At 44.8% G+C, this 25,198-nt stretch overlaps 1 protein-coding gene across 11 annotated transcripts in view; it reads right to left on the minus strand.

Moving 5' to 3' along the window:
- Positions 1 to 10,414: 10,414 nt before the first annotated feature.
- The window catches only part of mbnl3 (muscleblind-like splicing regulator 3), a 46,071-nt gene continuing 31,287 nt past the window's right edge, over positions 10,415 to 25,198 (minus strand). For 5 of the 11 annotated variants that reach the window (XM_015351632.2, XM_069193677.1, XM_069193676.1 and 2 more), the window contains exons 4-11: positions 24,150 to 24,347; positions 22,112 to 22,351; positions 19,761 to 19,814; positions 17,657 to 17,807; positions 15,782 to 15,817; positions 12,739 to 12,833; positions 11,855 to 11,928; positions 10,415 to 10,505 (exon numbers count right to left, since the gene is read on the minus strand). In XM_015351632.2, the coding sequence (XP_015207118.1) occupies positions 11,872 to 11,928; positions 12,739 to 12,833; positions 15,782 to 15,817; positions 17,657 to 17,807; positions 19,761 to 19,814; positions 22,112 to 22,351; positions 24,150 to 24,347 (831 nt within the window). In that variant the 3' untranslated portion in view covers positions 10,415 to 10,505; positions 11,855 to 11,871. The remainder of the gene's footprint in view (positions 10,506 to 11,854; positions 11,929 to 12,738; positions 12,834 to 15,781; positions 15,818 to 17,656; positions 17,808 to 19,760; positions 19,815 to 22,111; positions 22,352 to 24,149; positions 24,348 to 25,198) is intronic. The other 6 variants (XM_015351635.2, XM_006632874.3, XM_006632875.3 and 3 more) reach the window with 6 other exon arrangements.

The raw sequence follows: 25,198 nt of genomic DNA on the forward strand, positions 1-25,198 counted from the left end.
TATTACCCTTAATATCTTGAAAGGGGATTTTACTGCACAAGTTTTAAAAATATGTTATTTAAGCAAAATAAAAACATTTGTAGGCACTTCAACTTTTTATGGCTGATTGACCAATGACTTGTTTAACAATCTGAGGCTTTACTACACAACGATATGCAGAACTTGCATTACAATCAGACAAGTTGGAAAGCAACTGATTTGATCTGAGACCTTGAGCAGAGAATTAAGTTCACGGACTTGTTTACGCTCCTCTTAAATATTAACAGACCTGATCCCTATTAGCCACTAAGAATAGAAAGTGATAGCATTTCTAACTGGTCAATTCTCAAATTATTGGACTCATACAATAAACAGAGGTGGCATAGGGTAGTAGTTAAGTCTGTAATCATGACTGTCAGGTTCTGGGTTCAAGTCCCTGCTGCAGATAATGCTCTTGTATCTGGATTGAATTAATGGCAGCCAATTTGGCCCAGATACAGCAATGATGTACCTACTATATACAAATAACTAAGTAATAGTAATTACCATAAAATAAATTGCGGCAAAAAGGAGATAAATTTTAACCTCCATAACAATCACAGGAAATATTTTTAAAAACACACCTCTAGAAACTGGATATCATAAGAGAATGGAACTCTCCTAGCTGTACCAAGAACTTACATAACAGGCATAACATTTAAAAAGTGTGCAATGAAAAAAAACCCTTATGAAATCTTAAATCACATCAAAAACATCATAGTTTATAACACACATAAGCTGAATTTTTATCCACTGATCAAAGACTCATAAAAATACCAGCCTTCCGGTTTACTGGATCTGCCCTGGATAAAATGGGACTATTGTAATGTGGGAGTTTATTTTTAACCTGTGCTCTCTTGGCATATTCTAATCTTTTTCTTCCGTGATAAAGAAAACCTCTCAAGAGAAGAGGAAGAAATAAAAGAGGACTGGTGGGGTGGTGGGGGGTCATATAGTGTCGAAACGTGTGGCTGACTCACTTCCCGACCGTGTCCAGTCACTTCCTTCCCTCTGTCCACCTCAGATTGTAAATACATCTTCGTTGTCGGTCTCGCTCGGGTCTGACCCTCTGAGGCGCCGTCTTCTTCGTTTTAGACGTGTTCCCTAAAACTGGTCGCAAACCACTGAGGTCCTTGCAGACACAGCCCAGCGCCCCGTGTCCACCCAGAGCCCTTGCACATTAATGCTCATCAGACAGTGTGTTACAAACAGCCTTGGGCCGCCATGAACTGGAGAAATTCAGAATGGCATAACTAAAGGTGACGATGTCACCACAGTTTACAGCACATGGGCTTCTGTACACCACTGAGTGCCATGCCCCCTGCGATGTGCAGGTCAGCCTCTTCTGGCAAGACAGTAAATACGTTTCAACGGGAGTCTTCTTCATTGCACACGTCAATGTGTCCAAAGAGGAGCTACGGAAAAGAGCACCCTTGAACACACATTCCCAGCGTGTGGAGGGGAGAGGGAAAACCCCATAGAAACGGCGGCAGCCTCAAGCAGTCAAAGGGGGATGGTTTTCCTTTTTTTTAAAAAAAAAAACCTGCCTCGTCGTAAAAAGGATGTCAATTGTTTACAGCCGCACCAGACCGAATGCTGGACGGGGTCGGGGGAAAGTAGACATTATCAGGACGTCCCGAGAGACACACACTGGTGGGGAATGAAGCAAATATCCTAGACAGACAGAGAGCAAACGACAAAGAAAAATGACTCTGAACAACAGTTGTACTTTAGTGCTTTATTAAAAGGTCAAAAAATAACAGAAGTAATATATATATTTATATATATTTATATTTATATATACTGAAAAGATTAGCATGAAGCACGATTCTAAAGCACATACAAGCACTACAGCTAATAACAGAGAAAGAGTAGAGAAAAAACTCAAAAGCATTTAGTTCTCTTGCTGTCTGCAGTGGAGGAGAGGGGTCTTGGTCAGATATGGCTTTGAGACAATGAGGACATTCTTCTTGCTGTATGATAAGCAGCAAGCCAGGAAGGGCACCAGGGCTGTGTTTATAACTACCCATACCAGCAGTTATTTCTCTATAGAATACAGTGTAACTGTCATCCTAACTGTCCTTGACTTGCCTTACCAGTCACACTTGACCACTTGGCCGCTCATCAGGGAAGCCCTGCTGAGTCGCGTGACTCCGGGCAAACAGACTTTCTGCTAAAAACATTTTCTAGCGATGTGCTCTCTCTCTCTCGCCTGGTATGGGCGATTTTCATTACATCTGACTGGCATCCTGGATAGGGATGGCGGCTTGTAGGGCCCAGCAATTTGCAAGGACCCCCTTCGACTTCCACTGGTGTAAGTATTTGCACTAGACAAACAGAGGCACAGTACTGAGTTATTCACGCTGCAGTGAATTGTTTTAGGCACACGAGGATTTACTGGATTCATCTTCTCCATACAGTATTAACATACAGAACAGCCACAGTGGGAGAAAAGTGCTAAGTTTGCATTTTTGCTGTGCGCATGCATCTATGTGAGGAGAGTGTAATGCACTGTCCCTCTTTTTCATTCCTCACGCAGCTGTCCACTCATACATGTAGTGCTTGCCTCTGCTAGTCTACAATCTTGGACTGTATGAAGGCTGTGAACCAAAAGCTGGGGTCCAGGGGTCTCTCCCCTAGCAACCCAAGAAGACTCCTCTCCTCCTCTGATAGAACACAAGCGCCATGGCAACAAAATTATTGGCTTCCAACACTATCAAATAGCATCAAATGTACAATATCGCACAAACAGAGCCTGTCTCCTGGATTGGGTTTTATTTCTGTATGTGTGTGTTTTGTTTCCAATTTATAAGGACTAAAAAATTACTGTGTTCAGGTTGATTTTGTTGTTGTTTTGACCGGAAAGCACAAAAACTATGGTTTTTAAAAAAAAAAAGGAAAATAAATAAATGAGTTCACTGCCTGAATACTCGTATAAGAGTTCTCTACTGCACACTGATGCTGGTAAAGATTGTTAGCGTAGATTTTTTTTTAATTCCACACCACCTGCAAGGGGGTTCAAAAGGCACTACCCAATGCTCAGTGAAGACGAGACATGGCAAGGGTCTGGCATAAGGCCTCTGGGGTCCCACTCCGAGACGTTCTAATGGAGCAGACCAGTAGGTGGCGCTCTTCCCTCTAGCTGAGAATTTCCAAACCCATGCCATAGTACGGTGAGTGGGATCGCCGTGTTGAAGAAGGTGCTGACATTAAATGGACCACTTGGTTATTAAGGTCCTGTGGGGGTGTTAATCCTGGTTACAGACCTCCCTTGGCTTGTACAGTCTGGAGTTCCTAAATATCCCCTTTAATACAGTCAGAAGCTTCTCACTTCTCCACCTCACCATGCATCACCCCCCTGGGGGCAGCACTTCAGTGGAGGAAGTGGGTCCCCCTCCTGTATGGAGGCCGCTTGGGCTGAAATGCACCACAATCAAGGCCAGGAATTACCTTTACCCGTGCTTGTGAGATCATGGCAAGGGCCACTACTTTTTCAGAAGTCATATCAAATTGTGCAAATCGATTTTCTTTCACCTCATTTTCCCCCCAAAATGGCGCACCTACAATAAGTCGTACTATGACCAAAATGGCCATCTCGGCTTCTGGTTTACTTTCTTGCTCCTACTTTATCGATCAAACACCAGCCTTTAATCCAAAACAAAGTAAGACGAAAAAAAAAGGTTTTCTTAAAAGGTTCAGAGCCCAGTTCCACCCCGTTCTCCACTTTTCCCCATGAACTGTTAAAACGAGCTTCGTTTTCAGGGTCTGTTTTAGAAAATGCACGATCACACCGCGAAGAAAAGGAGAACCTCACCCTAAACTACCATGATGAAGCGCAATTATGTCCGCGTTGCGGAAAACCACGTTTTTTTCCCCCAATTAAAGCTTAAGACTCGCTGCCATGGGTGTCAACAGTGGCGCTTTTGAAATACATCTGCGTACGGGGGCCTGGAATGGCCTCAGGCCAATGTCGCGCGATGCACACTGAACACACTGCCCAGGGATCTCACAAGCAGCGTGTCCAGAGTTGGTCTCCCTCCCACGTGTGTGTGCATTACAATTTTCTAATGTAGTACCACCAAGCATGATCTCAGGTTTGGTTTTTTTTTGCAGTAATAAAATTAGCATATCGTTTTCCTAGGGAAAACCCGATTAGATTTTTAAACAACGTGGTTTGCGGTGACAGCAGGACCTTCATACAGTACAGACACCCACCCAATTCTGAGGAAAATGGAGCAGCCTGATTTTGACTGAGGCTGGCCTCAGTTATGAGCAGGTTGCTGACACCCTACCTCTCCCTTTCACGACGAGTAAAGGAGGAGACTCAAGGTTTTGGGCAGAGACACCTTCAAGTTCCTTTCCTTGGAAAATCTAAAGAAAAGGACCCAGATAAATTTAAAGAGGGACAGTTCCGAGCATCAGTGACAGTAGGACTCTGTGTGAATGGACCTGTAAGTCACATTTTTAAGCTATGGCAAACTACAAAGCTATTTATTAAGATTTTTTTTTTTAAATTTTAACAGCAAAGCAATGTCATGCTTTGAGATAAGGACTATAGCAAAGGAAAAAAAAACAACAAAACCCTCAAAAGCCATAGTAGCATCTATCTCTTTTACAAACTCTTTGCCTGTATTAACAACAATACAGTCCTGTTTTTTTCAATATTCAAAATAAGTTCTGAATATTTCTTTCATTATTTATGTACATAAGTGCAAATAGGGTGAATATCACACATTCGTACACTATCTGAGTCACCTGGGCTTCAGCAGAAGCCAGTGTCTTCAACACAGGGGGAGGCAGGGGGAGGATGACCTCACTCCAGCTGGCTGAAGCCCACACAATAGGGATCGCACGACTGCACCAGGCCCAAGCCCGCTCTCAGTGCCACTGGGGGGGGCGTGTGGCCTGGTGCACGCTTGCACGCTCGCTGCCAGTTCTGCAGGAGCGCCGAGCGAGGCCTTTTCCGCGGAAACTGGTGGCAGGAGCCGGAATGCTTTGGTGTCAAGAGACTAAACAAGCACAAAGGCCAGCGTCGGGAAAAAAAGTCTCCTCACCCCCACGACTGGTCCTTGCTGCTGTAAAAGCCCAGATGCTAAATCCAAATCACAGAAAACTCCTGGTTTTGTACATAACCAACCCAAAAACAATAAAGCTAAAAATAAAAATAAAACACACCTGATCTCTCACGAGGGCCTTTGGATTGTTTTCTTACAAAATATTCAATCTGTTTATCTGACACTGTCTAACTGTACCCTTACTTTTAAATAAGTTAATGCTGTTGTACATTATTTAAATTTACATGTGAAAAATTTCACAATTAAGGTATACAAAGGTAGCCATGTTGTAGTTTTGTTGCCATAGCAACAACAACTTAATATCATACTTAACAATGAATCTATCATTGTAAAGAGTTAACATACAAATTTATTTTTTTAATTTTGTTTTTTTTTGTTCTTAAACTGCAAACTACACAAACTACGTATGAACTTAGTTAATATTTCATTATCATGCTTTCAGATATTATGATGTTCAGAAAATAAAACGTCTATAATTGTTTAGAAATACATATTGTTTGAAACCCCTAAAATATCACTTACACTCCTTCCAAAATATTAGTCACTACTTAACTCCAATTTAGAAAATAATGAAAAAGGCTACAAAACAAAAAGAAGAAGAATTACAGAAAGTAGAATTCAGAACCTGGTGACAAAAGATTAGAACAGTTATAAGTGTGCTATAATTGTATTTACACTTGGATTACTCTAGCTAAATAACTCCTCATGAAGGACAGTACATTTTTAAAAACTTGTACTTGAACATCTAAGGCCCCCAGAGAGGCACATGGTTAAAATCAAGTAATTTTATTCCCAGCAAAACTGCAGGATTAGAAAGGCATGGTTTGCAGTGAGATTCCACCTACCAAGTCTGATGGAATAGCATTTCCAGAACGAAAAAACGAAATCTTTAAAAAAACCAAACCGACATGAACATCGACATGAAGGTGAAGGTAAAACATTTTTTTTAATTGGGATAATTGACACAGTGTCTGCGTGTGTGAGTCTGCCCTCCACGCTCAGTGGCAAACCTCCCCGACCGACACACTAGTGAAAGGGCAATATCTGAGCTCCGGAGAGTTTACCTTAAGAAAACCAACATTTTTTTTTGCTTAAAAAGAAAAAAATCAATAAACTGAAAAATTGTGAAATAAAGAAAGAGGATTGCTGCGTGATGTACCAATCTTCACTGGGAGCCAGTGTTTCCTCATTGAACATTACAAAAGCAGATGATCTGAGCATTTCACCGCCAGTTTTGTGGGTACTTGTCTCCAGAATACAGAACTGTTTCAACTGTTGAAGCGGAAGTGATTTTTGTTTTCTTAAAATCACAACCCAAAACGGACATGCGATCATTAAAAGGGCACCGTCTAAGCCTGGCAATTTGCAGGATTTGTTTTCCTCTGCTGGCTGTTGAGCTGGTCCCACATTCCCCAGACGAGACGTGGGGAGTCTCACGTTACAGAGCAAAATGGTCTTTGCAGAAGGATGTTTGCTGCCGCATCAAAACTCAATATTATTTATTTCAGAACTATTCTGATCAGATGTGCATTCTTCCCTTCTAGAATCTTGTGGCACACTGTCAGTAACAGAATGGCAGATCTATTGTCAAGTACTTTTAAAAAAATAACTGTAATCCCTCCCATCACAGACATGCACTCACTGAGGAAATTAAAAACGGATCGTCACCACCATCGCCTCTTGGCTGTAACGCGCCCTGCAGATCCGCATGGCTTGAATATATGGTTTGCATAAGGCCGAAAGAAAGAGATCAATCAAAGCAACAAAATGACTATTAATAAGAAACGTAACAACAACAACAATAATAATACTAATACCAATGTCCAAAAAAAAAACAATAAATTAAACTCAAAAGCATGAAATGTAAGAATCGGATTTCTTTCTTAAAAAAAAAAAACATTTACAAAAATAATAATGTCCACTTCGGACAGTGTTTCAGTAAATATTTAATTCCTTGATACGTTGTTAAATATATTTATGTCTTTTATCTTTGCAGGAGCGGGCATTGCAGCTGGTGCTGGCTGTGTTTGTGTCAGGAGGGACCGAGCAGAGGCCTGGCTGTCAGGCGTCGACAGGACATCCCATCTTAGACCACCCTCTCCAGGGCTCTCAGGGGTCTGAAAAATGTGGAGGCTGCCCAAGAGTCTGCTGTACTCATGTATTAACGGGCCTTGCAAAAAGCTCTTCCGATCAGTTTGTCTGTGTCACAACCTTTGCTGCAAACATATAAGAGGGGAGAGCTACTAAACTAAAGCAGTTCCCTCACTTGGATGCAGCCCACGTTACAATGTTCACAAGGATAAAAAAAACGTCTGTCATACCCCTCAGAAAGCAGGGAAAGGCTTGTTATACACACCTTGTACTAACTGCTATACAAAAAAATAAAAAAAAACTCAGGAAGATTTATGTATAACTGCAGCTGCAGAGGGAGCCTGATAATTAGGCTATTATGTATAAAGACACGTAAATATTTTATTTTGGGCTTTCAGTTTAGAGCCTCCTGAAAAAAACACTCAAGCAATAAGTTCTAGGGGCGAAAGTCTTGTACAGAGGTATTAAAGTGGACAGCAGACTACAGCAGTGACACACGTGGGGAGTTTCAGCCCAGGCTGACTCTGCTTACAGATTCCTGGCTCTGTGGCCTTGCGACTCTGCTCAGCTGAGCCCCCCCACCCGACACTCCCACCCAGTCCGGCTTCGCCGGACCTGCACAGCGCCAGCCTGCGGTGGCCATTTAGAGTCGCCGTCTCAATTGGGCGACTTTTGAAAGCAAAAGAACGCACGAAAGATTAAGATCCAATTTAAAGTCTGGATGACTTCATAACATTGAAGACAATTAATAATTAAAAAGCCAAAGAAAACAAAAGGAACAAGAAAGTGTAGCAAGTGATTGCACAACCAATTAAAATAGTGCGACCTTAAGATGATAGTTCAGGTAATGTCTTTTAAATTAATTTTTTTGCTCTTGATGTGAGGACACCTCATTTTTTGTACTTCAGAGCTCTTTTTCTGCCCTGATTCTCATTTGGCCGCAGATGTCCAGTCCCAAGCTGTCTAAAGATTAACAGTAAAGAGATGGATGATCTACCCTGAACACCCCTATTCCCATTAACATTACCAACCCACAGGACATCCCTGAGGGAGAAAGGGTAAGACGGGCATTGAGGGGGATAAAAGCAAACCCATCCCAAATAAGTTAAGCCCTGTTTTCCTAGAGATGAGCTGCACAGTCACACAGCTCACCTCTACAGCATTATCAACACTCCAAAGCACTCAAGCAGTACAGCACACACACACAAATCTTCACCTTCCCTCTGATTGTACTGCAAAAACAACGTCAGGCAGACTTTCTGCACGCACCTCATTTAAGTTTCAATTTAAGGTTAGAGAATGAGATTAAAAAAAAACTGTCACTGTTCAGAGCTCCAAGGCAAAATCAAGTTTCATCATACAATATAGTAGCTTGAGCCAAAATGACAGAAACACGAGGTGCGTTTTCACAGCAATTTCTGCTTTACCGAAGATTTATACATTTCTTTCTCTTATTCTTTTGGACATCTTAAAAAGATTAACAACTAAACAACCCCCCCTCCTCCCCCCATATTTACCAAAAATGCTGAAAAAGCACCGCAGGGAAAAACAGCGAAAAGATACGAATAAAACTTCCTTTCTGTAGAGAACGTGTCCAAAGGGACAGCGAGTGTCAGATCCTCCCACCCTTTACCATAACCAACAAGAAACAGTTTTTGCGTATTATCTTTAAGTCACTCCTTTCTCAGGCACTAAAACAGGCTGCTGAAAAGCATGGGCTCGCGACATCAGGGCTTCTGCTCAAACGGCACATGTTTGAGTGTTGGCACACTCAAAGAACGTGTACAGTGCTTTTACCCACATTGTTTCGTGTCCACAGGTTTAAACGGTGACTGGTGCTGAAGGAAGAAGGGCAAAGAAAAAGCCGACAAAATCGTAATATCACTCGTGGGACCGTTCTTCTCAAACGGGACCTTTTTCATAGTTTGGGATTCTCTCCATGTCCAGCACCAGAAGGGAGCTGATCTGCTAGTCTGCAGAAATGTTTTGATCCATGAGAGAATCGAAAGGCATGATGCCTTTTTATTTCAAAGCCATTTGCCTTTTCTGTAGTTTTTTTTTTCTTCTAATAGGTAGGTGAGGGGAACCCTTGTTCTATAATAAACCAGAGATGAGACACCAAGCTGGACCCGTGCGTTAGCGATACGCGTTCGAGCGAATGCGAGAGAGTGCGAGACCAACACGCAGGCAGCGAGTGAGCAGAAGTCCTCGTCTTTCGAGTCCCAACGCTAGAATATACAGACATACGGTTTGCGCAGCAGAGAAACCCTCGACTATCAGCTGCGCCCAATCACATGTGTGGTTAAGGCTGGGCTTTTACTCCTACAACCCTGGTCGGGTGACAACAAGCCACCCTTCTGGACAGAAGGCTAGCTCGAAGCATCGCCCCCTCCCAAGACGCGACACCGGACCACTGCTCCCTGCACCCACCTCCCCAGGCCAGGCCCTGCGGCAGCACGGAGGGGGGCAGGCGGCTCATTAACAGGCCAGCGCAGACATCCCGCGAGCAGCACAGGGCCCCTGCCGAAGCCACCCCCCTCACGACGCGGCGTCACGGAAACGATCGCCAGAGCAGGGCAGGGGGTGTTGATCTCAGGTGGTGGCCTGCACCCACATCACTAGTGATAAAGCACTTGAGGAGACAGTAGTGAGACGCACGCTGGATTTGATCACTGGGAGCTTTTTGGTGATGACTATCTCAAATGAACTCCGTGGACACTAAGAAATATATGCTGTTTAGGTGCTAAGTGTGCTCCTCGTGATTCACCTGTGCATCCTATATATCTACATTGTTTTCCCTTTCCAATCAGTTCAATACCAAATGGATTGGCCACACTCATCGGCCCCATCTCTAGTATATATACCTATACATGTTTGGATTTTTTTTTACCATGAAACAAAACGTACTTTCAATGTAAACATAACATAATAACACTTTTTTTTTTAAAAATCAAAACTAATAGATACAGCACGTTTAAAAACCACCCACGTATAATAATGCTCTTAAAAAGCAACAGTCTCTTTCTTTTCTGTGCACAGTACAAGGTCCAGTCTTCCCGTCTCCTCTGTCGCTGGCTTCCTTTGCTAACATTCAGGTCCGCTTGGTGAGGGAAACGTGTCTGCTCAGCGGTGAGACTACAGGGTGGGTTTGCACTACCGTACCAGTGGGCGGCTCCGACTAACATGAGGGCTGGACCAGGCTTACTGTGGAGACGGCGGTGGGGCCCACTGGCACGAGCTTGGGGAGTGGGCTGGGCTGGGCTTCCATGGAAACGCACTGGAGGTCCATCACGCTGCCACTCAGAACCTCGGGGGGGTCTACTGGAAAGACACCGGGGGGCAGGGGTTAGGCGAGGCGACCTCCGGAGTACAGGCCAGATTGCTCTTGCGTCTTACACAAGGCTAGCGTGACTGTGAGCTACGGCTAGACACTGGGCGACTGGGACAGTGCACAAAGCGGGTTTCAAACAAGGGAAAAGTCGGTGATCCCATTTAAATCCGACAGGCTGTTTGCGTCTATGATGTTTTGAACTGCTCAAGGCTTGGGCCCCTGCCAGTCTTGGGGCACATGCACATCAATATCAAGAGACACGTTTCATACAATCGGGTTTGTGACCTCGAACCGTTCTCATGCTCGACGGGGCATTCAATCTCAGCTACAACATTGGAGGGCATTAACACGGCACGAAATGAGAACTGGAGCCCGCAGCAATTGCTGCATGTTTAATGCCTCTCCTGTACATGTTGTGTGTTCATACCAGGGGGTCCATAATGAAAATCCAAAAACACACGGGTAGCGTGGAACGGTTAACATTCCACTGAGAGAGTAACGGAGCACTGCGTGGTCATACGCAACGATTACATGTTTTTGTTTTTTTAATGTTGCTTTGTTGCTCAACGCTCGTGTCAGACACGCAGGCCCACAGATGTACTCCTCATGCGTGTCTGAAGGTGCTGCGACTGACACAGCTCCTGCAGGTCTGTAAAGGGGGCACCTGCTCCACACGTCTGCAGGAGAGGAGACGAGGCAAAGGGCAGGCAGGCAAGCCGAGAACATTCCAAAGGGGAAAAGGGTGTCAAACATCATAGCAAGCAATTCAAAAAGCACATGCCCCCTCCCAAATACCCTCTTTGCAGAGCAAAGCAACACATTCCAGGAAGAAATCTAGTCACAGGCAGAATAATCTCTGAGGTTGAAGCAGTTGTAACATTTTCACCCAGAGGGATTCTCTTGGCGGCAGTCTAATGACAAGAGAGTGTTGCTGTATAAGAGAGAAGCCAAATATAACAGCAAATTGAGAGGAGAATAATGGAATAATTAAACTAGGGTCGCACTTTCTGAACAACAAATCACTGCTGAATTTCTCAAAAGAAATTGTTAATTAAGACGGTTGATTTTTTTAGATCCGGATTCAGCTGTTTAATTTAAATGTAAAAGTTACAAATCGTGTTTTCATCCAAATCTCATTAAAACGAAAAAGAAATCTGATGCATGATGCATTCTTTTGTTGCCGATTAGGTATTTATTTTTAAATCTGGCTTTTCCGATTGAATTTACAATCAGTCCCTGAGCTAATACAGACCAAGACATCACAGCCCTGTCATGAGACAGCCTTGCAGGGAATACACTCCAATTCAACAATTTATTATTGATATAAAATATAACTTACTGTTCTATTGGCAATGGTTACATCTGTGAAACAAACATGTTGCTATTCAGTTCATCTACAGATAATTGGGAAATCTACAGTGAAAAAGACTTCATATTAAAATGAGGTTCTCTAAAGAAATAATTTAAAGATATACAATGGCAATGCTTATTGTAAATAGACAAGAATAAGGCATTCAAACATCAAGATAAAATAATAATTTCAATCACATTGTTCTATTAAGTTACTTTTTCATTACATTGCATTCATAAGAACACATGTACTTCAGTTTCTTCCACACAAGCAAACAATGGTAACTTCAGCAAGCGCTTCTTGGAGATGGAGTGAAGGCACTGATTGAAATACCACAGACCAGTCACCTCCACTATTGCCGTTAAAATAGTGGGAGAGCAGCAACGCAACAGCGACATCTAGCAGGTATGAAGTGGTACTGCACGTGGTCCAGGAAACCCGAGCATCCTGCAAGCAAGCCATCTCAGCTTGAGAGAGACGGCAATTTAAGATACCTAATGCCGGAATCACAAAATCTTGAAAACAAGGAAGAGTCGCTTTCACCGTCACGTATGCTATAATACAGGCATGAGACGAGGGAAATCTCAACAGGAATAAGCTTTGCAGTGAAACCTTATCATTGGTAGTAAGAGTCTCCACGTGAATGTGTTAAATTTTGTGCAAGTTATCTGGGGAATTATTAGACAGAAGGGAGTCCGAATTAAAACAGCAGAAAGACCGAGGAGGCAGTGCCGAGTCTTAATGGCTTTCATTTCACCTTGGATGTGAAGAAGCGCCTGCTGCTTCTACCTTTCTGACAGCATCTAACACAGCAGACAGGACAGACAGACAGACAATGCTCTACGCTAACAAAGCCATATGAAAGGGCAAACCTGATTGGCTGCAGCAGTGTCAGCGAAAGGGACACTCGTGACAGGTGTTGTTGCCGACGTAACAGTGGAAGGCGTAGCACCGTGCATCATGGGAACTTTCAGAAGGGAACCATGGGAGCGAGAGACAGGAGGGGTGGAGCGTTATGGTAACCATGGCAACGCGTGGGGTGCGGGAGGAGGAGGCGTGGCAGGATTGGCAGCGACAAGTCACGTGACACCGCCATGATGGTTTAACGAAGGGCACAGGCATGCAAAATGAACATAAAAACCAAACAGAACAGAGCCACCAAAATAAAAAAGGCAAAAAAAAACACAAAGAGAAAAAAGGGAAAAGCGGATTACAATCATAATAAGAAAGGAACTGAAACCATTTAGTACATTAGCACACAATAATGATGTACATCTGAAAGTTAGGTATTTAGTTTAGTTTGGATGGTTGCAAAATCCCAAAATAACCCAATGGAGGAATTAAAAACAGAACTAAAAAAAGGGGGAAAATAATGTCGTTTTGTATCACAAAAACACGGACAGATAAAGCCATCATCCTGGCTGAGGGGGGGATGAAGGTTTTGTAAGGAAAGGAGGCTAGTGAACAACACTGTTCCTCTCCGAGGCCCCAGACAGTGCGTGTTGGCAGCCCTTGGTCTAGCCTGATGTTACAGACTGTGGTCGAGGTCAGCTGATCACGAGCCACTGGACGCTGACCGTCGCCTGTCGGCCAGGGTCTCTGATGCTGGTTGAAGTTTCTGAAGAGGACATCCAGGTCCCATTTCTCATGATGAGCGTTACGGGCACTTTATTGTTCGCTCCATTAGTACATACAGCATATGAGCAGTGCCCTTCTGCCTCCACAAGTCTTTTGCGTTATCAAAACAGCTTTCTTTTGGCTTTGAACGCAAAAGTAGTATATCCGGGAATTTCTTTTTATAAAAAAAATAAATGATCTATGTGGAGAAATTTGAACATTGGTTAGCATCGTAAACTTCTCAAATGAAACTTGGCAAGTTAAAATACGTAAAAATTACATTGATGGCCCTTGATGATACAATATTCATATTTTTTAAATAGAACAGTTATGACCCAATCTGTTTCATCTCACAGAAACCATCTTAACCAGCACGGGAGGACCCCGCCTTAATTTGTAGTTAATCTTTTGAACGCAAATGTCCCTTACATTACAACATCACTACCCTCTGTCTATATGATACGATGGCCATTCCCTCTGTAATGTATTGCCCACAGAGGTTAATGCCCATCTTAAAAATACCCCCAATAGTAGCAACATACCACCACAGACACACATCACACACCACACCTTACAGCAGCCTTGGCTCGTGACAGACTAGACGTTCCACCTCTCAGACTCAGCTCGGGGTTTTGTATGAGGCGTTTACAAAGCACATGGCACAACGGGGTGAGACCATGCATGGCACGCCCACGCAGTGTCTACACAACAGACAATCGTCTGCACAGTCGGGCAGGGTCCGTGGTGGCACTGAGAGAACTGCTCTCAGCTCTCGACACATTCGCGGGCTGGCTGGGGGAAACTGAAACACTCCCAGAGGCCACTGCTGTCGGCACTGAAATGGCAACTTTTTTTTCCTTTTCTTCTCTTTGCCCGTAAGGGACCAAGCCTCGTTCCGAGCCCAGAGAGGGTAACCCGGCTGCCCCCTCTGCCCGAGGGAGTACTGCCGACCGGTGGGGTTTTTTTTTTAGTGGGGTGGGGTGGGGCTCCTCTGTCGCCTGCCAACAGTGCAAACAGAGAACCTGGCGAGTTGCCCCTCACCAGTTAATCCTGGCACTGACAGGGAGCGGCTGGGCGTCTAGTCCCACCTCTGCCTGTGGCGCTCACTGCACTGGGGATCTGAGGATCTGAGTAGCCCTAGGCTGAGGTGGAGGGGAGCAATACAGCCTACACACCAAGTCTTCCTTCCTGCAAACACACCCTGAGGGGCCGTCCAAGCACAAGGCACTGCAAGGACCAGGCCAAAACAAACTGAAAGCTGAATTCCACAAAGCCCACCGTGGCACATTATAGGCCTCAAAGACTTCCTTGTGTGATCTGATTTGCACAGGACAAATCTTTAACTGTTCTCAAGAGTTAAAGTTTTGAAACCTTCAAGCTGCAGCTCAAACCCTCGTGTTCGTCTAAGCTGCTTAATTTGGGGGTAGAATTTGTTACACAAACTTGGGCACATCCTTGCTGGTGGCTGCGAGTCTTCGAATAAAGAGAGAGGGCGTTAGTTCGCTTGTGAAAGACCTCGTCTCCTTGCTAATTTTTTTCCCCCCCCGCCCCGAAAAAGGGACACGTGGGAGGGTTTTTTTTTTCCCCCACAAGCTGAGCTCTGAAAGGAGGAGCGAGAGGACATGATTTTTAAGGCAGTGCCAAACTGCAGCAAGAACAGGAAGGCCTCTGTCAGGCAGCAGTTTAGGAAGACTGTTTTGTACACTGTACATGTGAATCAGGAGGCGATCACGTGATGGCTAGCAGTATGCACACCAGGCCCATCCCCTACACAGGCACACAGAGCAATACACACTCAGTAGCACACACACAGGGCACGAGGTGCACTGTACAAGTGTGCAAAGACAGACAGAGGATCAGCAGGACTGTATCTGGGCCATGCTGAGCTGTAGGGCTTCTACAGCTGGGCATTGCTGTAACTACTGCTCGGTATCATTTGGTTTTGTGAGGATTTTTTATTTATCCTACTGGAAAGAACAGTAAGCTGTGTTCTGTTCTGAATTTTCACTATGTAGTTTTTAGAAAATTGATTATGTCCCTCAGGATTTACAGGTGTTTCAAGATACATTTTAATCCATTCCTGTAGAGTTATCCATAAAAGCAAGGTCCCGATTGTCGACTGATCAGAGTAACGGAAGCCCTGGCTCCATCTATACTCTGCAATGTGATGGACTGCATTCTGCATAACACTTTACCTAGACCTGGCCCTAGCTATGAGCAAGCAACAGCCTCTCACCACCTCTGCACCCAGCTACAGCCCAGCGATCTCTGCTGGAGACTTTGAAGAAGGGAACCTACCAACGCCTCCAGTGGGAGTCATGCACAGAACAGAGCCTGCAACATCATGCAGTAAGGCGGGAAAGATGGATTTCAAAAGGACAAAAAACAAAAAAACAAAACAAAAATATATTGGTTAGTGAGTCTAAAGTAGTGTAAGCAACAACAATACAACCCCCCCCCTCCCAAACAAGAACACAGAGTCTAAAGGCTGCTGTCAAAGGCACAGACCGGTCTTCGGTCACGGCTGCTCTGGGGTCTGTTAGCTACACGTGCTCAGGCTCTGGGTGGCTGGATTAAAGAACAGCTACGGCAGACTGTGAAGGTCTCGTACATCCGCGTTCACCCCAAGGCTGCAGCAAAAGGGGTGACGCAGTTAGAGGTACGGAGCACGTATGTCCCGTTTTTTAGCATCTGCACATTCCCTTGGGACAGCTCATTTCAATAAAAGGGGAATAATTTTTAAACTAATATAATGCACAGGTAAAAAACATACTGTTACATCACCCGTACAGAAATACAGAGAAATTCAGCTAATTCAGCATTCAGCTAAGTCTTCACTTCCAGCATTTTCAGCGTGTTTAAAATTAAAGTGAGCAAGCAACCCATTATCATCATCATCATCATCATCAGTGTGGCAGTGCTAGGGGTCTGTGTCCCTGTACACCATTTCTATGACAGCAGCCAGATGAAGGTCAGACCATACCCAGAGTGCATGCAGAGAGTGTGATTTCTAGATCAGACAATGTTACTCAGTGATACTCTCTCTTTCCCAGATTACCCTGCATCCCAACACCGTACCTACCTGCTCCTTTTTCCGGGAAGGGCATAAGCTCAAGTTTACAAACTAGGCTGCAGAGCCAGTGAATACGAGCTCCCAGTACAGTCTGTCTAGATGACTTCCCTTCACTCAAGCCTCTGTGTACAGCATTCAGGACACTCTTTGCTCTTGACACTCCATCTAAATCTAAAGACCTCAGGAAGTCTAAATCTTACCAATTACAGAATGACTATACTATCAAATATTTTATACTTCTATTAATTCTTGAATTCTTGTGGATTTGCCGATTATTTTAAGCAAATTATTCTTGAGCAGTTTAACTGCAGCAGGAAGACGGGGAATACTGTCTAATACTGAACTGGTTTAGCAAGAAGCTCTATAGCGTATGTGAAACTGACAGCACCCTCTTTACAAGATGGATGTTTTCAGCAGTGATTCAGTGAAGCGATATAAAAGCCCAGTCATTTAGAAACTTTTAGGCTAAAAAACCCATATCCAAACAACATTCCGTTCATGCAAAACACTGTTACTATGAAGAAAACACAAGCTGCACACTAGCAACAAATTCAACAAAACATCTATTGCAACATACTGTGCCTATCAGCAGCCTGTAGGGCCAATATCCTTATGATGGGATATTGAAATGAAAACAGTGTACTAATGCATGTTTAGTCCAGACCGCGGTTCTTTCATTTGATCAGGGTCTTCGAACTCAATGGTGAGCTCTAGATTAAATGACCAACCTGATCAGTAAGGCGTGCGGAGGGTATTTTTTATTTGGTTAAAAAAAAAATATTGGGAGATTCAGATCAGAAGATCCCGATTTTCAAGATTGACCTGAACTGCGGGACATCGGACCGCTTAGGCAAACGAGAGCGCGAACGGAACAGAAGCTCGGAGGCACTGTAGGCTCTCTCCTGGGACGGAGTTTGGCATCCCTGTTTCACGCGGTCTACGACACCAAAAACGAAAAAGGAGGGGAAACCGGGTGGCCAGCGCTCCTTGTCTGGCGGGCAATGAAGGAGGAGCCAGGGAAAGCGGGGATGCAGGAAGACGGAGGGGGCCGGAGGCGAGCAGGATTCGGTGCGGCGCGGGGCTCCCTGCTCCTCACTCACCTGTGGGGATGAAGGCTGGCTGCTGCAGCTGCATGTTGGCCAGAGCCTGCTGGTAATGGAACATGCTGGGGTTGAAGACAGTGGTGGCACCGTTGGTTTTCTCGAGCGCGGGCCTCTTTGGTATTGGCTGGAGGGCCCCGGGGGGCAGGGCCTGTGGGCGGGGGGAGACAGAGCCAGCTGTGAGAGGCAGAGAAGTGAGAGACAGGCCAGCTAACTCCACACAGACACGGACACAGGGTTACAGCACAGCCACAGTGCCACTCGGAACGGCAAATTATCGGGATGTGACCAAATCGCTTTAAACTTTTGTGTCTGTAATGTAGCTAATACAACAGCTGGTGCTAACATCTTATGTAACTGCAGAGCAGAAGCATAACTTACTCATTTCAGCTACAATCTGGACAGTGTAAAACCTTAAGACTGTTTAGTGACTGTTTTCCCTACTATTTAGCCTTCTTAAAAGCTAGAAATAAGTACCAACAAGATGTCTTTGCTTAAGCTCCCCAGAACATTCATTAAAAATAGGTGCAAATTACTCATGACACATATAATACGTTTTAGAAAAGGCTAAAAATATTTAAGCTACTCAAAACTTGCAAGTATCAACATCTAAAAGCAAGCCTCAAGCAGTGCAGGTCCTTCGAAAAGTCATTTAACAAGGAATCGAATATACTAGACATTTCAGGAACAAATATTGCTCCAGGTAACATATGGAAGAGCCCATATTTTACTGTCATTGAGAGAAAATTAATCTGGCATGTAGGAAATTCATATTTTAACAGCCTAAAATGATTACCTTGCAAGAAACACTTAACAGATTCCTTGTAATTCTTCTTTCTCTTACATATAATTTAAATATATTTCAGAATAAATTGAGGCTGTGTTTTCAGCCTTGCAATGACTTTCTTTTGCTGGCCTGGCTTTCTCCTTGGAGGGTATGTGAACACACCCTTCAGCTCAATCTGTAACAAATGAACTTGCTCACAAGAATAACAAGGCCCCAGGCCTTTTAGCAGTCATATCTAATACAACAGCTGAAAGTCAGCTGGTGAAAAAGTACTGCAAGTCCTAAGCTTCTAAGCCCACAGGAGGGAGTTGTGTGCACAGACTAAGGCTGTAAACAAGCTTCCTCATTAAAATGCTTAATCGAAAGAGGAAGAGTCCTTTTCACTTCACACCTGTTGGTGGAACACTTAAACGTTAAATTTCAACTGTTTTCAGATTTCGTCAACTAGGATTCGCTAGAAAAATATTATAAAACATTTTTTCCATGCAAAAATATTAATCATAATGTCTCATCTAAACCACCTGCAACACGGGTCTGAAATTTTCACCTGTAGCTCCCGTCTGCTAGCAGTCTAGTAAGAACAGACAATACCAAACATAATAAATGTTTCTCCTTGAAAATGTTTGCTTGTGAATTTATATCTGAGCCCGAAAGTTCACACGAACTATTTGATTTCAACTACAAAAATGGCAAAAAATAACACAAAAAATAAAACCGCATCCACTCTGGCTGTATATATAAGGATATGAAAAAAACAACTGTTTTAAGAAATAAAATCAGACCCTAATTAAGCTTTGGAAACAGGTTAGGTTTACATGTCCCAGATGGTCAGTGGCTGCTTTAAAGAGGCATTTTTTTCCATGAACAGTTGTAGGGGAGTGAAAGCAGCTACCAGACCAGCTAATACCTGGGTTCTTTTAAGAAATAACTGCATGAGATCCTCAGAACAATTAGCTACTAGCAACTAAACAGGCCAGATGAGTCAATGGGGATTTCAGTTTCACCTATGTTATTACATTATTTATATTTAAGTAACTCTTTGAAATCTTATGTAAATCTTTTCTGGATGATTTCTTCAAAAAACAATTATTAGAAAACGAATATATACTGTATATTTCTTTCATGGATCCAAAATATCTTGGCAAGCTTAAAAAGATGGGATACCAACTATGGCAACAACCACAAAGGATTCTGGGGAAAAACAAGCAGTGTCCTAACAGGGTGAGATGGCAATAAATAGGTCACAACACACAATGAGCCTGGTATGCAAACTACACACAGATACATGCAAAGCAAGAAGGTGAAAGGTCAAAGTACCAGGTCATAGGTCGGCTGCAGGGTTCGCTTCAGGGGTCGAGCAGCTGGCTGGGTCTGGGTTAGCAGGCAGCGAGCACATGATGGCAATGAGCCAATGGGGTTCAAGCATATTAACAGAAACAGCAAGCAGAGGTGCGTCGGAGGGAGAGCAATGCATTGTGGGGAAGGTGAAGAGGACAAGGAAGGAGGGAGGGGGGGAAAAAACACAAAAATGTATTAAACAACATGAAGGTGGTTACTATTTTAAACAAAACAAAATCAAATCAAAATAAATTACAGCATGATGAGTAAGCAAACCCCCAGGGAGAAACCCTAAAGGAAGGCAGGTAAATACAGCCATTAGAGCAAACCAGAGGATTGGCAGCGCTGTGGAGTGTCACGATTTATGGCTTTGTTTAATTTCAAAATCCACCATGTTATTCACTTTTAACCCAAACACCTCTTGCTCATTTTTTGGAACCGAGAACGAAACTAGAAAAAAAGTGCATTCGTGTAAGATCTGAAGAAACGACCAGGGAATGAAATACTTATGTACACTGGCTCCAACTGACACCATGCACTTCAGTAGGGTCTCTGCTTTGAAGTGAGCGGGAAAACGGACTGTGCCATGTCTGGAAATTCCAGCTAAATGTAGCTCCTCAACATAAGAAATATTTGTGTTAAATACAGCATTCTCGGGTGCAGAAAACAACTTACATTTCTAAACCTGTTGGTAATGTTTCTATGAAGTAACATTATCGAACCAAACACACTCAATGGCCTTCTGTTGTTTGTAACCTTTGTAAACTTTTCTTTACTCCGAAAAAAGCAGACAAACACTTCCATGTTCGGTAAAAACACAATAAATTCCAGCTGATTATTGTTTAACATTTTCCAGCTATAGGAGATGTTTATCTAACTGAAAGGGGACGAAAAGCCTCATCAGTTGCCCAGTGTAACACTACAGAAGGATGTCTACCTCCACTTCACTCTGCCTGATTAATGCATGAGGTAGCATCACTGCCACCCATTTGTGGTATCAAGCTCCACGCCTTCCCTTGCTAGGCCTAATTTCTCACATCCTGCGACAACACTGCGGATGGCGTGACACTGCAACGTCAGAGATCTGCCATTATTTAAGAATGGCAGGGAAGACAAAGCCCTCGCACAGCCCTTCCAGGACCTTATGTATTATTTAACATGCTTTATAAAAGCCAGGATGCAGAAGATTTGGAAAGAAAAAAAAAAACAAACTGCAAAAAAAAAAAAGATACTGGCAAATCGCAGATTAATACTTAACATCATGCACTTCAGAAAAGACAATGGGACCTAATTGGCTGTAATATCTGACGGGGATCGTTAATAAGACATGACACCACCAGCAGGAATGGCATTTGTTATTTTGCTGACAACCTGTGGCTCACAGCATTGCCCCAGTCAGGCGTCCTTCCTTATCGAGCCTCTAGGGTTTCTCCTGAGAAGGACGACAGTGCCAGACATCAACGGGAAGAGTCCGGGGTCAGTGGTGAACAACTGTCACTGAATATTTCTCATTTTCTTTAAATGGGACAAAAAGTAAACGTGACAGAGCTATGACCACCCCCCTCTCCCTCCTATCGGCCTGCGCTTCCAAACCACCTGGGAGATTTATTATCAAAACATTGGTCATGTATCCTGGATTGTGGCCCCCTGAGGACTGGAGACGTGCAGCACTGTCACACGAGCAGGCCGGTCAGAGTCACACGTCTCAGAATGGAAGAGTCTGGAGGCAAGGAGCTGGAGAAGGCAGCAGCAGCGACTCTTTTTTCCCCCCAACATTAGCTGGCAATGCCACTGGGTCTTTATACACAAGAGGAAGAGGACTATCACATTGCCCAGTGGAGAAGTGTCGAAAGCGAGGGGCTGAGCTTACGTACAAAAAACGCTGCAGCTTACAGATACAACCACGCAGCTCTTTTTCCAGCCAAACACAAGCGCAAGTGATGTTAGAAAAATTCTCAGATCGCCCTGACTATCCCAACTACACACCCTGCGCAGCTCTCAGCTGCACTTAAATACCCACTTTTTTTTTTACTATCATTAAAGGACGAAAAAAAAGATAAACACCAGTGTCGACCTGTCTTGGAAAGAGAGATGCCCAAGACAGGAAGGGGGCCTCTGCAAGACAGGAAGTTGACAACAAAATAAAAAAACAACAACAAAGACAATAGAAGAGGGAGAGTGAAGGAGGGGAGAAACGATCTATTTGAAGTGTGTGTGTGTGTGTGTGTGGGGGGGTGCTTTCACGGGTAAAGTGGGTACAACTGGCACAGGAGAAGCTGTAACCCCTCCCTTTGCCGGGCCGCGGCGCCAGGGCTTGGGGAGGCTCTCACCATGGCGGCAGCGGCGGCGGTCTGGCTGGCCTGGTGCTGCGCGGCCTTGATCTTGGCCTGCAGGTGGGCGGGGGGGTGGAAGTACTTGCACTTCTCCCGGGAGCAGCGGCCCTTGATGTAGTCCATGCAGACGGTGACCGAGTTCTCGCTGCCGTCGATCATGGCGGCCTCGATGGGGTGGGCGTAGCGGCAGTCGTTCTCGCCCCGCGTGCAGTTCCCCCGCTGAAACTCCCGGCACACCTGCGGTGGCAGCAGGCGCGGTCAGCATGGAGACAGGGCGGCACAGGGGCCAATACACACACACACGCACATGCACACAAGGCCCGAAGCACACAGACACGCGCACAATCCCAAAACACACGTGCACGCGCGCACGGAAGGCCCACAACACACAGACACGCGCACAAGCCCAAAACACACATGCACGCGCGCACGGAAGGCCCACAACACACAGACACGCGCACGGAAGGCCCACAACACACACGCGTGCATTGTGTGGCCCGAATCACACACGCACAGATGCAGGTACACACAAGGCCCGAGAAACACTTGTGGACACACAAGGCCCTAAGCACACCGATAGACCACTTGCACGCAAGGCCCGAAGCACACACACGCGCGCGCACAAGCCCGAAACACACGCACAGACACACACGCATACAAAGCCCAAAACACACACGTGCGCACGCACGGAAGGCCCAAAACACACACGCGTGCACTGCGTGGCCCGAAACACACACGCACAGATGCAGGTACACACAAGGCCCAAAACACAAGTGTGGACACACACTGCCCTAAGCACACACACAGACCACATGCACGCAAGGGCCGAAACACATGTATGCAGGATTCAAAGTACACATGCAGGGTCCAAATCACTCCACAGCAACACAGATATGCTTCTGAGCATTTATCACCAGTGTTTAGTACATGTTGCTGAAGGCTTTAAAAAGCAGGGGCTATTTTCCACACAAAGGTTATGAATGCACACCACACAGGGTACCTGAAGAGTACTACTGTCCCCAATGAAAAACCAACAAAAGAAAGCAGCTGTGCCAATTTGCTACCAGACTGTAGCTCGGTGAAGCATTAAAGAAGATTTGCCACAAAAATAAAGTCATGTAAGTAACGAAATTGGACTGTCTTGAGTTTATAGTACAACCACCAAAAGGTGTTTTCTCAGGCCCACTGCAATGTCAGGAGCACACTGTCCCAATGGATGCTCGTTCAGAACTGAAAAAAATGTATCCGTGCCCAGGGGAAGTATTAACCAAAATCAAGTGATGTAAGCTCTTTACACATCCCAAAAGCGGTTCAGGCAAAAACAGCACCCTGGTGAGCTACCTGCTGCCAGGAAGAGACTAGTGCTATCCCATGATGGGGACACGTACCGTACCCTTCCATCCCTAGTGCAATGTTATTTCAATGCCACCACGAGGCTGAGAAACACTCTTTTTCATTTTTGAAAGAAGGATTTTTTTTTTAGATTATTTTGTTTTGGATCACATGCGCATAAATAGAAAAGGGACAAAAAATGACAAAAAGGTTAAGAAAAATAAAGGAAAAAGGAAAAAAAAAAGATGGATTCCAGAGAGACAGCAATGTAAGAGAGGCTATTTAATTTATTACAGAGTCAATTAATAATGCATTGAATTCTGAGATCATTTTTTGCATGCAAGTAGTGACACAGTATCTTTTTTTAATATTGCTAAGTTACATTTTAGATGTTTTATTTTAACTGCATATGCTTTTAACTGCTTTAACGGCTGTGACCCCCACCAACAGATGGAAGATGGATGTCTATGCAGTGCCTGGAGCATCAGCGCACGCAGAAAGAACTGCAGTGAAAAGACAAGTCTGCAGCGAGACAGGGGCGTGTGAGAGTGAGAAACACATGTGCGCATCCTGGAGCCTCACACTGTGAAAGGGGTGATGGCTGAGAGTGACAGCGATAATTGCTGAGAGAGGAAGAGCGAACAGGACGGAACGCCGCGGGAGAGCAGGGCCAGAGAGAGAGGGAGGAGGACAGTGTGGATACCTCCAGCTTGTCAGTGCGCAGGTGCTTCTGTCCGGCCGTGCTGCCCCCCACGGTGACCGTGGGGCTCCCCGAGACCAGCACGGGAGTGTTGGGCAGCAGCTCGGGCATCAGGCCCATCCCAGGGCTCATATGGCTCAGGTACGGGCTGAAGGCCATGCTGGGGCTGGTGGCCAGGGAGGGCGTCACAGCAAACGTGGTCTGTGAAAGAACAAAAAAAAAAAAAAACAGGCAGTGAGCCAGATGGAAAGAGCCACAAGATGTCTGAGCTGCGTCGTTTACATCCAACATACAGTCCGTAGCCTTTGCCAAAAACAGAAGGAACACTCTTATTGTGATCACTTTTGGCTAGCATTCATCCAGTCTCTGCAAAAAGGATGATGCAGCAGCTACAAGCTTTAAAAAAAGAAAGCAACAAGCACGGGGGTTTACCATCCAACCTTTATCATGCAGCCGCTTAGTCAGGGTTAGTTAAGCAGCCCGGCAACCTGGAGCCCATCCCAGGATACAGGGCACAAGGCCGGACAACACCCTGGGGGGGACAGCAGCCCATCGCAGGACAAGGTTACACACAGGGGCACAATTAGAGAGACTGTTCAAGCTAGCAGGGGTGTCTCGGAGACCTTGGGGAAAAGGGAGAACCCAGAGAAAGCCCATGTGAACGCTAGCATAACAAGCAAACTCCGCACAGAATACACTTCCACACCTTAAAAGCCAAGAGAGAGCTGTGGAGCAGCGGTGTGGACCTGCCAGGGAAAATGTCAAGAGGGTGAGCCACGGTGAACAGGGCCTCTCCTGCACCACTAACTGGTGATCACAGCCCCTCCTTAAAATTAAATAGTTGCTTCAGAAGCCAGTTAACCCACCCAAATGTTTTTTGACTGTGGGAGGAAACCGGAGAACTTGGAGGAAACTCACATAAACACACAAGAGAAACAGAACATACAAACTCCACACAGAGCACCCCTGGACCGGAATTGAACCCAGGGCCCCTGTATTGCGTGCCAACCCCTTCCCCACCGTGCTGCCACAGTGATGCACATGTTGAGTGA

Source organism: Lepisosteus oculatus, chromosome 8 (assembly GCF_040954835.1).
Source record: "Lepisosteus oculatus isolate fLepOcu1 chromosome 8, fLepOcu1.hap2, whole genome shotgun sequence".
In the NCBI taxonomy this organism is placed as follows: Eukaryota; Metazoa; Chordata; class Actinopteri; order Semionotiformes; family Lepisosteidae; genus Lepisosteus; species Lepisosteus oculatus.